Genomic DNA, 15,261 nt, shown 5'->3' on the forward strand with positions numbered 1-15,261 from the left:
GCACCACCCTGGCTCCGTGCAGGGCACGGGGGGCATTGACCCGGGCACCGGGGGGGGTGTGTGGGGAGGGGGTGTGAGCCCCCCGTGTGGGAAGGGGGAATCTGCTGAGCTCACCCAGACCCTAAATCCCTGTTTGTTACGCCTGTGGCTTTTCTAAAAGGCCGGGATTGGGGATGGGACAGAGACAGGGACCCGGCAGGACAGGGGGACCCGGCAGGACATGGGGACACGGCAGGACATGGGGACGCTCTGGTGGGCACCGCGGTGAGCAGGGGGAGTCAGGCAGGGGCTGGGGGAGCTTGAGGGGGCTGAGCTGGATGTTGGGGCGCCCTGGGGGGGTCTCGGGCAGCCGGGACAGCGCGGTTCGCAGCCGGTGTCCGCAGGGGAGGTGCGAGGCCCGGCCGTGCTGAGCGAGGCACATTCCTGGCGGGGAGGGGACGGCCGGCCCGGGCACCGCGTCCGTGCCAGTGCCGGGCTCCGGCAGTGCCAGGGGAGCGCCGGGCAGGTACCGGGGGGCCCGGGGGACTCGGGAGGGGGGCCGTGCCGGTTTGCCGGTTGCCATGCCGCCGCCGGAGGGTTGCTAAGCTCCGCTCGGAGCCCGCGTGGGCTGCAGCGCTCGGTGCCAAACCCGCCATCGCCTGCTTGTCGCAGGGGGGGGAAGGGATCCCGCGGGGCGAGGGAAAGGGGGGGGGGGACACACAAACACACACACGCGACACACCGACACCCCTGGGACGGCCGGTGGGGTCCCCGCCGTGCGCCGCTGCCGCCGGGGTCAGCGTGGCCCGAGGTGGCACCGGGCGGGACACGGGGGCACCGGGGGCACGCGTGCGGCAGGTGGGTGCGTGCGGGCGGGCTGCTGGCACCGCCGAGGCTCCGCCGAGCCCCCCCCCGCCACCGTGGGGACCCCCGTGTGGGCCGGGGCGATGCTGGGGGGTCCGGAGCGGGGCGGTGCGGGGCGCCTGCGGATCTGCGAGCGGACCAAGCTGGTGCTGGTGGAGATCGACACGGTGGCGTGTTGCAGCCCGGGTGGTGGCGGCATGGCCGCGGGCTGCTGGCCCGAGCCGCCCTGGACCTACCGCCGCATCGCCGGGGAGTACGCGTGAGTGGGGACCGCCATTTGGGGCTGGGGGGGGTCCGTCCCGCTCCCCTGCCCTGCTCCCCTCCCTCGCTGCCCTCACTCCCCTCTCTGTCTTGCAGGTACCTGGAGAAACGCTTTGTGGCCGAGCTGGCCCCCCCTTGGCCCCCAGCGCCCTCCAACCCCCCTTGTGGCCTGCAGGACTTCACAGCCCGGCCCCGGGTGCCCCCCACCCCCTGCCCCCCACCACGGCTTGAGGGGCCGGGGGGCAGCAGCGGACCCTGGGGGGGTCACGCCGTGCCCACCCCTCGGCCCCCCTCGGTGTCGGGGGACAAGCAGGGCCCCCCCACGTACGAGGTGCACATGCAGCGGGTGCAGGCCGCCCACGGCCGCCGAGGGGGACCCCCCCCTTACATCGCACCCCCCGCCTATGACGGTCCCCACCGCACCCTCCAGCTGCGACCCCCGCGGGGACCCCGCAGCCCCCCGGCGGCTCCTCCTCGGGCCCGGGGCGCTGTGCCGGGCGCCTGGAGCCACACTCTGCCCCGGGCGGCCACCGAGGCCAAGCACCGGTGGCCCCGTGCGACGCTGCTGTCCCCAGCAGGGCCTGGCACCGGCCCCCGGCACTGCCAGACGCTGCCACGGGCGGCGGCCGGCCGGGAGCGGGCACCGGGGCGCGGCAGGGGGCAGCGGGGAACGGGAGGCCACGTCCTCATCGATGCCACCCGCGTGGTGGTCCGCGCCCAGTACGTGCCACCCCCGCAGCGCCAGCAGGTCCGCTATGCCAGGGCATCCCCTCCTCGCAGCCCTTCGGTGCCCGCCGGGGTCGGCGGCGCTTCGGCAGCGCCCTCGCCGCCCCGGGAGCCGCCCGGCAGCCCCCGCAGCCCGTGGCACAGCCCGGGGGGCTGCAGGGGTGCCCGGGGGCGGCCCCCGCCGCGGCGGCCGGTGCTGTACGCGCAGGCATTGCGGGAAGCCGTGTCCCGCATCCGCCGGCACACGGCGCCCGACTCGGACTCGGATGCCGAGAGCAGCGTGGGGGGGTCCCGGCAGCGCCTCTGCCGAGACCCCCGAGCCTACAGCAGCAGCAGCAGCAGCCTGGAGAGCGCCGGAGCCCCCCCGGGCCCCGCCAGCCCCACCCCGGCCTGAGGGGCGGGGCTTGGCGGGGTGTGGCGTTTTGGGGGCGGGGCTTGGCGGGGCGTGGTCCTCAGGCGCTCAGGGCTGGAGTTCCCACGGGCTGACCCCAATAAAAGCTCCGGGATCCCCCGCGCTGCCTCTGTCGCTGTTTGGGGGAGGTCGGGGTGGGGGGGTGTCACCCCTTCGGGTCACTCCGTGCCCCCCAACAGTGTCACCCCCTTCAGGTCACTCCGTGCCCCCCAACAGTGTCACCCCTTCGGGTCACTCCGTGCCCCCCAACAGTGTCACCCCCTTCAGGTCACTCCGTGCCCCCCAACAGTGTCACCCCTTCGGGTCACTCCGTGCCCCCCAACAGTGTCACCCCCTTCAGGTCACTCGGTGCCCCCCAACAGTGTCACCCCTTCAGGTCACCCCGTGCCCCCCAACAGTGTCACCCCCTTCAGGTCACTCCGTGCCCCCCAACAGTGTCACCCCTTCAGGTCACCCCGTGCCCCCCAACAGTGTCACCCCCTTCGGGTCACCCCGTGCCCCCCAACAGTGTCACCCCCTTCAGGTCACTCGGTGCCCCCCAACAGTGTCACCCCTTCTGTGCCCCCCAACAGTGTCACCCCTTCAGGTCACTCCGTGCCCCCCAACAGTGTCACCCCTTCAAGTCACTCCGTGCCCCCCAACAGTGTCACCCCTTCAGGTCACTCAGTGCCCCCCAACAGTGTCACCCCTTCAGGTCACTCCGTGCCCCCCAACAGTGTCACCCCTTCGGGTCACTCCGTGCCCCCCAACAGTGTCACCCAACAGTGTCACCCCTTCAGGCCACTCCGTGCCCCCCAACAGTGTCACCCCTTCAGGTCACTCCGTGCCCCCCAACAGTGTCACCCAACAGTGTCACCCCTTCAGGCCACTCCGTGCCCCCCAACAGTGTCACCCCTTCAGGTCGCTCCGTGCCCCCCAACAAGCGCTCGGCTGTCCGGGCACGCCCCCGCGACATCCCCGCTGTCCCGTTACGGGTCACACGGAGGTCCCGGGTGTCCCTGCGGCCACCACGGTGCGTCACAACGCGGGCAGGACGTGCCACCCCCGCCGTGCCCCCCATAACGAGCAGGTGGCACAGCAGGGCCACCAGCAGCCGCACGTCACGGCCGGGGGGGGACCCCCAGTGAGTCACTGTGCCCCCCAAAGAGCCGCCAGCTCCGTGAGTCACCGCAGGAGGGAGGGAAGGGAGGAGGATCCCCAGGAAACCGCACAAATATCGCGGCCAATTTGCGCCTTTTTTAAACCCGGCTCCTCCCCCGCCGGCCCGGCGCGACCCTGTCATTACCGCGGTGCCACCGGCGCGGAGGGCACGGCACGGGGCACCCCGGGAGGCCGGGGGGGCACCCCGGGGCAGCGCCACCCCCGCAATGTGTCCCCCTGTGCTGGCATCCAAGTGCCACACCTGGCTCTGGCCGCAACGGCGATTGCAGCCCCCCCGTGGCACCTGGCACGGCTTGGCATGGCCTGGCACGGCATAGGGGTGGTTGGCAAGGTGCGGTGTGAGCCGCGGATTGTCACGGCACGATGCAGCCTGGCACAGCCTGGCACAGTTTGGAACGTGGCTTGGTATGACCCAGAACATCTCGGCATAGCTTGGTATAGCCTGGCACAGCTTGGCATGGCCTGGCACAGCTGGGTATAGCCTGGCACAGCTTGGCACGGCAGCCTGGCATGGTTTGGCATGGCCTGGCACGGCATAGGATGGTTGGCAAGGTGTGGTGTGAGCCACGGATTGTCACAGCATGATGCAGCCTGGCAGAGTTTGGAACGCGGCTTGGTATAACCAACATGTCTTGGCACAGCTTGGCATGGCCTGGCACAGCTTGGTATAGCCTGGCACAGCTTGGCACAGCAGCCTGGCACAGCTTGGAAAAGCCCAGAAGAGCCAAGGTCAACTCAGCAGCCTTGGCACGGTTTGGCATGGCCTGGCACGGCATAGGGTGGGTGGCAAGGTGCGGTGTGAGCCGCGGATTGTCACAGCACGGTGCAGCCTGGCACAGCCTGGCACAGTTTGGAACGTGGCTTGGTATGACCCAGAACATCTCGGCATAGCTTGGTATAGCCTGGCACAGCTTGGCATGGCCTGGCACAGCTTGGTATAGCCTGGCACAGCTTGGCACGGCTCAGCACAGCCTGGCACAGCTCAGCACAGGCTAGTTCAACCTGGCACGGCTCAACACAAACTACCACAGCTTGGCACAGCCTGGTATAACCTGGCACGGCTCAGCACAGCCTGGCACGGCTCAGCACAGGCTGGTATAACCTGGCACGGCCCAGCCCAGCCTGGCACGGCTCAGCACAGCCTGGCACGGCTCAGCACAGGCTGGTATAACCTGGCACAGCCCAGCACAGGCTGGTATAACCTGGCACGGCTCAGCACAGGCTGGCACGGCCCAGCACAGGCTGGCACAGCCCAGCACAGGCTGGCACGGCTCAGCACAGGCTGGTATAACCTGGCACGGCTCAGCACAGGCTGGTATAACCTGGCACGGCCCAGCCCAGCCTGGCACGGCCTAGCACAGCCCGTCACGGCCCGGCGCGGTGCCCGCCGGGGTGCCCCAGACGCGGGGGCAGCGGCGCTGCCGCTCCCGCCGGGAAATTCACCCTCTAATTCGGGCCGCGCCGGCGCCGCCGCCTTCCCCTGGCACCCCCGGGGGCACCGGAACGCGCCGCAGCCTCGGGGGTGCCAGTGCCAACCTCAGCCCGTGCCAACCGGGTGACAACGCCCGCGACCGGGGGGTCCCGCCCGCTACCGGAGCCCCCGCAGAGGGACGCGTGTGGCCGCCAGATGTCGCCGCGCAGCCGGTGAGCGATGGCACCGGAGGGCACCGGGGGGCACCGGGGGGGCACCGGGGGGCACCGGGGGGCACCGGGGGGGGCACCGGGGGGGCACCGGGGTCCTGCCTGCCCCCGGAGCGGTGCTGTGTCCCCAAAGAAGCGCCAGCCACGTGTGACATCCGTGCCGGGCAGTGCCAGGTGTCACCAGGGCAGGGAGTTGTGACCCTCGCGTGTCACCGGTGACGGCGGTGTCCCCAGAGGGCAGTGCCAGCTCTGAGTGAGTGTGGTGGGTGCTGGTGGTGTCTGAGAGCTTTGTGTGTCACTCGCGACAGCGATGTCACCGCAGGCCTGTCCCCGTGTGTGTGTGTGTGTGTCCTGCTGCTGTCCCCAGACAGCCACAAGCCCTGTGTGGCACTGGTGGTGGCTGGCGTGCCCAGAGAGCCGTGTGTCGTGTGTCACTGGAGCTGGCAATGTGCCAAAGGAGCCCTGCCCATGTATGTGCCAGTGCTGGCAGTGCCCCCAGCCAGCTGTGACATTTGTGTGTCACTGGTGACACTCTGGTGACAACGATGTCCCCAAATATCCGTGTCCATGTGTGCGCTGCTGTTGGCAGTGCCCCCACAGAACCGTGACCCTCACGTGCAGCTGGCACGGCCATGCCATGTCCCAAAGGAACCATGTCCATGTATGTGCCAGTGCAGCGAGCTGTGACCTTCGTGTGTCACTCGTGACAACGATGTCCCCAAAGATCCGTGTCCATGTGTGCGCTGCTGTTGGCAATGTCCCCACAGAGCCGTGACCCTCACGTGCAGCTGGCACCGGCTGTGCCATTTCCCAAGGGATCCCTGTCCCAAAGGAGCCCTGCCCATGTATGTGCCAGTGCTGGCAGTGCCCCCAGCCAGCTGTGACATTTGTGTGTCACTGGTGACACTCTGGTGACAACGATGTCCCCAGAGATCCGTGTCCATGTGTGCACTGCTGCTGGCATTGTCCCCACAGAGCCATGACCCTCCCGTGCAGCTGGCACCGGCCATGCCATGTCCAAAAGGAGCCCTGTCATGTGTCACTGGTGTTGGCAATGTCCCAAAGGAGCCCTGCCCATGTATGTGCCAGTAATGGCGGTGTCCCCAGTGAGCTGTGATATTTATGTGGCACTGGTGACACTCTGGTGACAACGATGTCCCCAAAGATCCGTGTCCATGTGTGCGCTGCTGCTGGCATTGTCCCCACAGAGCCGTGACCCTCACATGCAGCTGGCACCGGCCATGCCATGTCCAAAAGGAACCACATCCATGTATGTGCCAGTGCTGGCAGTGCCCCCAGCCAGCTGTGACATTTGTGTGTCACTGGTGACAACGATGTCCCCAAAGATCCGTGTGTGCGCTGCTGTTGGCAGTGTCCCCACAGAGCCATGACCCTCCCGTGCAGCTGGCACCGGCCGTGCCACATCCCACGCGTGCCAGCAGCGCTGTCCGCGTCCCCGCAGCGCGGTGCCACCTGCTGACACCCTGACCGTCCCCACGCCACCGTCCCCGCCGCGTCCCCGTGTCCCGGCCCGCGGTGCCGCCTCTCCCAGGCCGCGCGAGGAGCCGGTGGGAAGGGCCCGCTGAATGCGCCATTGTTGCGCGGGGTTGGAGTCACAGATAATTACCTCAATTAGTTACAATGGCAGAGTAATAAATACAGGCTTAGCGGCTCCTTCCCCACTGCGGCTTCTCAGATTAATCCAGCCCGGGCGAGCGGAGCTGAAAGGATTGATGGACAATTCATTAAACCCGCCGAATGCCGCACAAGGCACCCGTGAAGGCCGGCGTTAGCCCCCGGCGGCTCCGCTTTGTCCCTAATTGTTCGTCTCGGGCCTTGGTCACCTATCAGGGAGTGGGTGACGGCGACGGTCCCCCCGGGGCTGGCATGCCCGGGGATTAGAGGCCAGCGCTGCCACCGTTGCTGGGCGCGTTGGCCCCGCGCCGGAGGAATGCGGCGGATGGGAGGGGGCGGCCGGACAAGCCGGGAGCTGGCGGGACGTGGGTCCGCATCGACCGGAGGCGAGGGGAGCCGGCACGGGGCTGTGCCGCTGGTGATGGTGACAGGGGATGGGATGGGATGGGATGGGATGGGATGGGATGGGATGGGATGGGATGGGATGGGATGGGATGGGATGGGATGGGATGGGATGGGATGGGATGGGGTGGGATGGGATGGGATGGGGATGGTCCTGCAGGTGGCATGGGGCCAGGTGGGCACAGCTCTGTGTGTCTGTCCTGCACCTCTGGATGCTGTTCTGCCCTTCTGTCGTGCATTTCTGGAAATGGCAGAGTCCTCCTGCCCCACACTTCTGGGCACTGTCCTGTCCTGCACCTCTGGGAATGACAGAATTCCCCTGTCCTGCACTTCTGGGCACTGTCCTGTCCTGTACCTCTAGGAGTGACAGAATTCCCTTGTCCTGCACCTCTGGAGTGCCACAATTCCTCTGTCCTGCACCCCTGGGAATGCCACAATTCCCCTGTCCTGCACTTCTGGGCACTGTCCTGTCCTGCAGCTCTAGGAATGACAGAATTCCCTTGTCCTGCACCCCTGGAATGACACAATTCCTCTGTCCTGCACCTCTGGAATGACACAATTCCTCTGTCCTGCACCTCTGGGAATGACAGAATTCCTCTGTCCTGCACCTCTGGACACTGTCTTGTCCTGTACCTCTAGGAATGACACAATTCCTCTGTCCTGTACCCCTGGGAATGACACAATTCCTCTGTCCTGTACCCCTGGGAATGCCACAATTCCTCTGTCCTGCACCCCTGGGAATGCCACAATTCCTCTGTCCTGCACCTCTGGAATGCCACAATTCCTCTGTCCTGCACCCCTGGGAATGACACAATTCCTCTGTCCTGCACCCCTGGGAATGACACAATTCCTCTGTCCTGCACCTCTGGAATGCCACAATTCCTCTGTCCTGCACCCCTGGGAATGACACAATTCCTCTGTCCTGCACCTCTGGAATGCCACAATTCCTCTGTCCTGCACCTCTGGGCACTGTCCTGTCCTGCACCTCTGGGAGTGACAGAATTCCCCTGTCCTGCACCTCTGGGAATGACACAATTCCCCTGTCCTGCACCTCTGGAATGACGCAATTCCCCTGTCCTGCACCTCTGGAATGACACAATTCCTCTGTCCTGTACCTTTGAGAATAACACAATTCCTCTGTCCTGCACCCCTGGGAATAACACAATTCCTCTGTCCTGCACTTCTGGGCACTGTCCTGTCCTGCACCTCTGGAATGCCACAATTCCTCTGTCCTGCACCTCTGGAATGCCACAATTCCTCTGTCCTGCACCCCTGGGAATGCCACAATTCCTCTGTCCTGTACCCCTGGGAATGACACAATTCCTCTGTCCTGCACCCCTGGGAATGCCACAATTCCTCTGTCCTGCACCTCTGGAATGCCACAATTCCTCTGTCCTGCACCTCTGGCCACAGTCCCGTCCCTTTTCCTGGATTCTGGGAATGACACCATCCCTCTGTCCCACACCTCTAGGCACAGCTCTGTTCTGCATCTCTCTGTGTCATCCTGTCCCTCTGTCCAGAAACTTTGGGTATTGTCCTGTCCTTCTGTCCTGCACGTTGGGGAATGTCACCACCCCACTGTCCTGCACCCCTGGGCATGGCTGTGTCCCTCTGTCTGCACCACTGGGCAGGGCTGTGTCCCTCTGTCTGCACCCCTGGGCATGGCTGTGTCCCTCTGTCCTGCACCCCTGGGCATTGCTCTGTCCCTCTGTCTGCACTCCTGGGCATGGCTCTGTCCCTCTGTCCTGCACCCCTGGGCATTGTCCTATCCCAGTGTCCCACATTTCTGGGGAACGCCATCTCTGTCCTGGAAGCCCTCCTGTCCCTCTGTCCTGCATTTCTGTGTGTCTCTCTGTCCCGCATCCCCAGGCAGAGCCCCATCCCTGAAAACGGGGCTGTCCCATCCCTCAGCAGGCCCAGCTTGTGGCCACCATCCAGCTGTTACCCGGCTTCCCAGATGTGACAGCCCGCTGCAGGATGGCACCGCCCTCTCCCTGGCCTTCAGCTGGCCCACAGCAGCTATTTCCAGCACCCAGGCATATTTGTCCACGCCAGGGGAGGTCTGTGCCCCGTGCCCAGGGTGCCCCTGCCCACCTGGGGGTCGCGGCGGCTGCCCGAGGTGCCCAGCAGGACACGCAGGAAAAGCTGAGTAACAGAGGTGACTTATAAGAATGTCATTATCTATATTCCTGACTCCTACCGCAGGAAAACAGGCTATTTTCATGCTGAAGCAGGAGCAGAATTTAGCAGGCAGATAAACGGGCAGGCGGGAGATGCTCGGAGGGTTATTTCGGGCTGTGTTCCTTTCCAGGCGTTTTTCCTCGCCTTTTTGGTATTTTATTCTCCACGCCGGGCTGTGTTTTGACCTCGGCGCGGGCAGCGGGGGCCCCCAGGGTGTTTTTCCCCCCCCTCCTCCTTTTGAGTCTCGAAACATCAACTTTTCCACTATCGGCTCCGCGGGATATTTCGGGTGGTGGCAGCGTCATCCCGCAGCCTTTGATGCGGTGCAGCCTCAGGGGCCCCGAGAGGTTCCCGGCTCTGGGGGGGGAGCCCGGGCTCTGGGCACCCCCGGGACACCGGGCTGGGGGTCCCCCAAGCGCAGAGAAGGAGGTTTTGATGTCCCCAAGTGTGAAATAGTGCAGGGGAATTGTGTGGAGCCTGTGGCCATCCCCGTGGGATGCCTGTCCCAGAGGGATGCCCTTGCCAAGGGTGCCCCTTCTGGGCATGTGCCCACCCCTTTGGGATGCTTATCCCAGAAAAAAAATCCCATCTCAAGGCACGTCCTGAGAGCTGAATTCCCATCCTGGTGTGGTGCCCACTCCTGGACTGTCCCAAGGGTGCCCATTCTGGGGATGTGCCCACCCCTTTGGGATGCTTATCCCAGAAAAAAAATCCCATCTCAAGGCACGTCCTGAGAGCTGAATCCCCATCCTGGCTGGGTGCCCACTCCTGGACTGTGCCAAGAAGATGCCCATTCCAAAGGAATGCCCATTCTGATGGGATGCCTGTCCCAGAAGGATGCCTTTCCCAAGGGTGCCCATTCTGGGGATGTGCCCACCCCTTTGGGATGCTTATCCCAGGGAAAAACCCATCTCAGGGCACGTCCTGTGTGCTGAATTCCCATCCTGGCTGGGTGCCCACTCCTGGACTGTGCCAAGAAGATGCCCATTCTGGGGATGTGCCCACCCCTTTGGGATGCTTATCCCAGGGAAAAATCCCATCTCAGGGCACGTCCTGAGAGCTGAATTCCCATCCTGGCTGGGTGCCCACTCCTGGACTGTGCCAAGAAGATGCCCATTCCAAAGGGATGCCCATTCCAGAGGGATGCCCATCCTGAGGCAAGCCTGCCCCGCAGAAATGCCCATCCCATGCCAGCAGAGCACCTGCCAACCAACGGAGCTGCACCCTCCCGCTTCTCCACATCATTTCTCTTGTGGTCACACGCGGATGTCGGGCTGTTTGTGGGGCCGGTGGCCATCTCTGTCCCCTCTGGCCCCTGCCCCGGTAACCCCGGTGCCCTCCCCCGGCCCTGCTTTTCCCCCGGAGCCGAGGGGAGCCGTCAGCCCCGGCCGGTAGCGGTGATGGACGATGCTCATTCCCTGTCTGTCGTCTTGCGCCTCCCGGGGCCGCTCCCAACTCCCGGCCTCGGCGGCACCAGCCCGACCGCCCCGGCGAATTCCAGCGTCGGAGATGCTGCAGTCAAGGTGCCATGGTGATGGGCAGCCCTGGGGATTGCACGGTCCCGGCCGGGAATGGCTGCGATGGAGACGGGCACAGCGGGAGAAGGGACGGGGTCTGCGGGGAGGGGATGGCGGAGAGCGGAGGGAAGGAGGAGAGAGATGGACGGACAGCAGGCAGACAGGAATGGGGATGGAGAAGGGATGGATGGACAGATGGACAGCTCATCGCACGGTTTGGGATGCGTTGGTGTCCCCCCTCCTTCCCCCAGCTCTCCCCAGACACAAATCAGGGGCAAGACTGATAAAAATATATTCTTTATTCTTCTCTAAAGGCTATCAATGACACCTGTAACAAAGCATCATTATTATTAATTATTATTAATTATTATTATCTTTCATTATAAAAAACAGGGCCTGGGGCCAGCGAAGCAGGGAGGGGTGGCAGCACCAAACCGTCCACAATAAATATTTTATTTACAGCAAGAAGTGACCCCGTGGAGCCGAGGAGTGGCCAGCAAGGTGCTTGACACTGAGCCCACCCACGGCAGGACGGGGGTCCCTAGGACACATCCACACCCCCCCACCCATAGGTGCCTTCAATCCAGCCGGGCACCCGTCATGGGGGGTGGGTGGCGCTGACCCCCGTCCGGGGCTGGGCACAGGGCAAGCTCACAGGCACTCGTGCAGCACCTGCGTGTTGGTGCAGTTGAGGCAGCTGACGTGGCAGCACCAGTGGAAGGTGCAGTTGCAGCGCTCGGTGACGCGCTGGGTGCGCGTGCGGTACCCGCGCCCGCAGCACAGCAGCTCGCACCCGTCCAGCCCCGGCGAGGAGCTGTTGCAGAACCTCCCGGCCGTGCCCGCCGTGCCCATCTTCCCGCTGTAGGTGCAGAAATTGGGCGACTTCTCGAAGTACACCAGGTCGTGGGGCGAGGGGGGTTTGTGGGCCGGGTTCTCGGGCTCCAGGTGGTGCAGCTCCACCCGCGACGCGCGGTTGCTGCCCTTGTTGCCGTAGATGACGCGGGAAGCGCCGTCGAAGCGATCCTTCAGGACGTCGCCCACGGCGCGGAAGGTGGGCAGCCGCATCCAGCAGGTGCGCACGGTGCAGGAGCCCGACATGCCGTGGCACTTGCACTCCTGGCGCATCTCCGAGAAGACGGTCTGGAAGGGAAGGGGAATTTGGGGCTTTGTGAGCAGCCTGAGAGCCACCCTAGGGACCACCGTGCTCCTACACCCCTCATTTCTGCACTGTCACATCTCTCAGACATCACTCGTCCCAAAGACAAGCACAAAACCCATCTCCAACTGTTCCCAAGACACATGGGAACAGGCAGAAGGTTTTGGTGGCCGTGCTCATCTCTGTGCCTGGAAGAAAAGGGGAATTTGGGGCTTTGTGAGCAGGTTGAGATCCCCCTGAGGACGCTCCTACACCCCTCATTTCTTCACTGTCACATCTCTTAGACAATCACTCGTCCCAAAGACAAGCACAAAACCCATCTCCAACTGTTCCCAACACACACATAGGAACAGGCTGAAGGTCTTGGTGGTTGTGCTCATCTCTGTGTCTGGAAGGAAAGGGGAATTTGGGGCTTTGTGAGCAGGTTGAGATCCCCCTGAGGACGCTCCTACACCCCTCATTTCTGCAGTGTCACATCCCTCAGACATCATTTATCCCAAAGACAAGCACAAAACCCATCCCCAACTGCTCCCAACACACACATGGGAACAGGCTGAAGGTTTTGGTGGCCTCACTCATCTCTGTGCCCACCCCAGTGCCCTCAGCAAGCCCCCGGTGCCCTCACCATGCGCCCAGCCTCGTTGTTGTGCAGGTTCATGAGGAAACGCAGGTCCCGGCCCTTCTCACTGGAGTCCACAAACTCCCTCCCAAAGAGGCGGCCGAAGTCGATGTTGTCACTGCAGCCCCCCCAGTGCCAGTCGGGACCCCCGGGCCCGCGGCGCCGGTAGTCACAGGTGCAGGACTCGATGGAGCCCTCCGAGCACGACCGGGCCACCGAGTGCGTCACGCCGGCGCTGGTGATGGCAAAGATGAACGCTGTCTCCCGGCAGCCTGCGGAGGGAGCGGGGCCTCAGGGTGCTGCCAGCATGGGGAGGGGGCACCCACTGACACCCCCAACCCTCCATCACAACGAGCTGGTGATGCCCCATAGACACCAGGGGTACAGAGGGGACAGAGATGGCCACAGAGATGAGCATCCCGACTTGGGGGGTGCGTGGAGGAGGTCTGGGGGACCCCCGTGCTTCCCCCCCAGCCAGCCTCACCCCTGTTGACGATTTTGCCGAAGATGTTGGGGCCCTGCGAGGTGGGGCAGTTCCAGCGGCGGTTGCGGAACTGCCACTTGCACTCCTTGATGGCGGTCTGGAGGCCGGAGCTGACGCTGTGCAGGATGCCGGGGTTCTGCCGGATCAGCTTGCGCTGCTTTCGGCTCAGCAGCTGCAGGCTGGGGTCCAGCACCAGCTGCACGTTCTTGGAGTCGGTCAGCAGGTTGGTGGACGAGGCCACGTTGATGATGCCCCTGCGGCACAGGTGGGGATGGTGACCCCAGCGCCTCCCTCCTCACCTCGGCCTCCCTGCAGGTTCCTCGCTGCCACCGCAGCATCCCCTGCAGGGATCCCAAAGGCGGCTCGCAGCCCCGTGTTCCCCCACACGCCCCATTCCTGCGCGCAGGGCAGTCCCTGCTGTTCCCGTGCCGGCCCCGCCCTCCCGCCTCACCACCCCGGTGCCGGTACCGGTGCCGGTGCCGTCCGACTCACCACCACCGGCCGCTGTTGTTCACTGCCAGCGTGTTGGAGAGCGAGGAGAGGGCCAGAGCCCAGAGTGCCCGGAGCGCCAGCCCCAGCGCGGCGGCGCGCATGGCTCCGGCCCCGGGAGCCCCGGCAGAGTGCGCGGGCGAGCGGCCGTCCCGGTATTTATGGTGCCGCAGAGCCCCCGGCCCGGCCGCTACATCCACGCGTGTTTCCGGACGCGCGGGGCGGCTCCGAGATCAGGACGGCCGCGGGGGGACGCGGGGAGCGCCGGGCGGGCGGGCCGGGCCGGCACCGCCGCCGCCACCGGGGCTGCAGCCGGTGGCCGGGGCGCGGCGTCGGGGGTGCGGTGCCCAGCGCGCACCGAGCGGGCCCCGGAGCGCGGCGTCGGGCGCTCCGTTCGCGGTGCCGCTTCTGGGGAGCCGGCGCTCGGCACTCTGCGCGTCGGTACCGCTGCTGGCTCTCGGTACCCGGTGCCGGTGGTCGGTACCGGCAGCTCCCCGGGGAGCCGGCACGGCTGGACTGGGCTCGGCACAGCGCTCAGCACCCGGGAGCATCTTCCAGCCCCTTCCCTCTTATAGGGGCGGCGCGGAGGGTCCCCGTGGGCCGGTCCCGCCGCGCGGGGCCTCCCCGCGTCCTCGCCCTAACAATGGGGAGCGGCGGAGCTGCGGCATCTCTTACGGGGCGGCGGGAGCGGCGGCGCCGGGGCTGTCCGTCACGGCCCGGATTAGCCCGGCGGGGTGGCTGCGCCCCGGCCCCGTGCCCAGAGCTCCCGGCGGCCGCCCCCCGCCTTCCCCGCCGTCCCGCGCGCACGTTCTGCAGGCACCGGCACCGGCCCGCGACAGCTCCCGGTGCGAGGAGGAGCCGGTCCCGGAATAACCCGGGATGGCCCCGGACGGCTGCGGGCGCACGGAGGGAGCGGGGAACGGGGATAGCCCGGGATGTCCCGGGACAGCCCGGGGTGCACAGGGGCAAGGAGTGACGGGATATCCCGGGACAGTCCCGGGCGCACGGGGGAGGCAGAGCTCCGGGACAGTCCCGGGCGCACGGGAAAGGCCGGGGACACCGTCCCGGGGCTTCCCGGGGGACGCGACGTGCGGTGCCCGGGGACGGGGACCGTCGAGGCTGCCGGGCGCCCCTCCGGAGCCCACGGAGCCCTGTCCCGTCCTACTCCTTGCCCGGTGGAACGGGGGCTACAGCCTCTTCCAGCCGCTGGAGCCCGGCTTGTCCCGGGCTGTCCCGGACCCCCGTGAACGGTGTGCACAACCCGCGTGGGCGCAGCACGGCCCCGCACGGCTCCCGCTGCCCCGGAGAGCCCGCTCTGGGCCGGTACCGGGTGTCGGAGGTAGGGATGGACCGGAGGGATTGAGGGAGGGCGGACAGAAGGAAGGGCAGGGGGTGCTCGGATGGCGGCGGCCGGACGCGCCCACGGCCAGAACACGGACACGCAGGGCCGGTGCTGGCCCGGTCCCGGTTGGGACACGACTGTCCCCGTCACCCCCCGCCCGGGCCGGTTGTGGGTGGGTGTGAAGTCCCCAGCGCGGGGCCCGACGGGCCGGGGGCCCTGAGCTGAGTCCCCCGTTGGGGCGGGAACCGGGGGGGGTAATCCCCCCGCCGCGGTTTCCCCGGACCAGTCATGCGGGGCCGGATTAGCCCCGCTGGCCCGTCACGGCCCGGGGCCGCCGCTCTCCAGTTTAATTCAAGGACGGACAAAGCCCCGGGAACGGCGGCGGGGGTGGG

The 15,261-nt window shown here is 66.1% G+C and overlaps 2 protein-coding genes across 2 annotated transcripts; one reads left to right on the forward strand and one right to left on the reverse strand.

Moving 5' to 3' along the window:
- Positions 1–695: 695 nt before the first annotated feature.
- On the forward strand, positions 696–2,330 carry DDN (dendrin). The gene is made up of 2 exons (XM_058042155.1): positions 696–1,102; positions 1,201–2,330. The coding sequence occupies exons 1-2, from the start codon at positions 927–929 to the stop codon at positions 2,222–2,224; spliced, it is 1,200 nt and encodes a 399-aa protein (XP_057898138.1). The 5' UTR covers positions 696–926; the 3' UTR covers positions 2,225–2,330.
- Positions 2,331–11,221: 8,891 nt separating this feature from the next.
- Positions 11,222–13,631, reverse strand: WNT1 (Wnt family member 1). The gene is made up of 4 exons (XM_058042159.1): positions 13,531–13,631; positions 13,039–13,292; positions 12,561–12,826; positions 11,222–11,919 (listed from the first exon to the last, which is right to left on the reverse strand). The coding sequence occupies exons 1-4, from the start codon at positions 13,629–13,631 to the stop codon at positions 11,431–11,433; spliced, it is 1,110 nt and encodes a 369-aa protein (XP_057898142.1). The 3' UTR covers positions 11,222–11,430.
- Between the last annotated feature and the right edge of the window lie 1,630 nt (positions 13,632–15,261).

The sequence above is a fragment of the Melospiza georgiana genome, chromosome 29, assembly GCF_028018845.1.
Source record: "Melospiza georgiana isolate bMelGeo1 chromosome 29, bMelGeo1.pri, whole genome shotgun sequence".
Classification (NCBI taxonomy): Eukaryota; Metazoa; Chordata; class Aves; order Passeriformes; family Passerellidae; genus Melospiza; species Melospiza georgiana.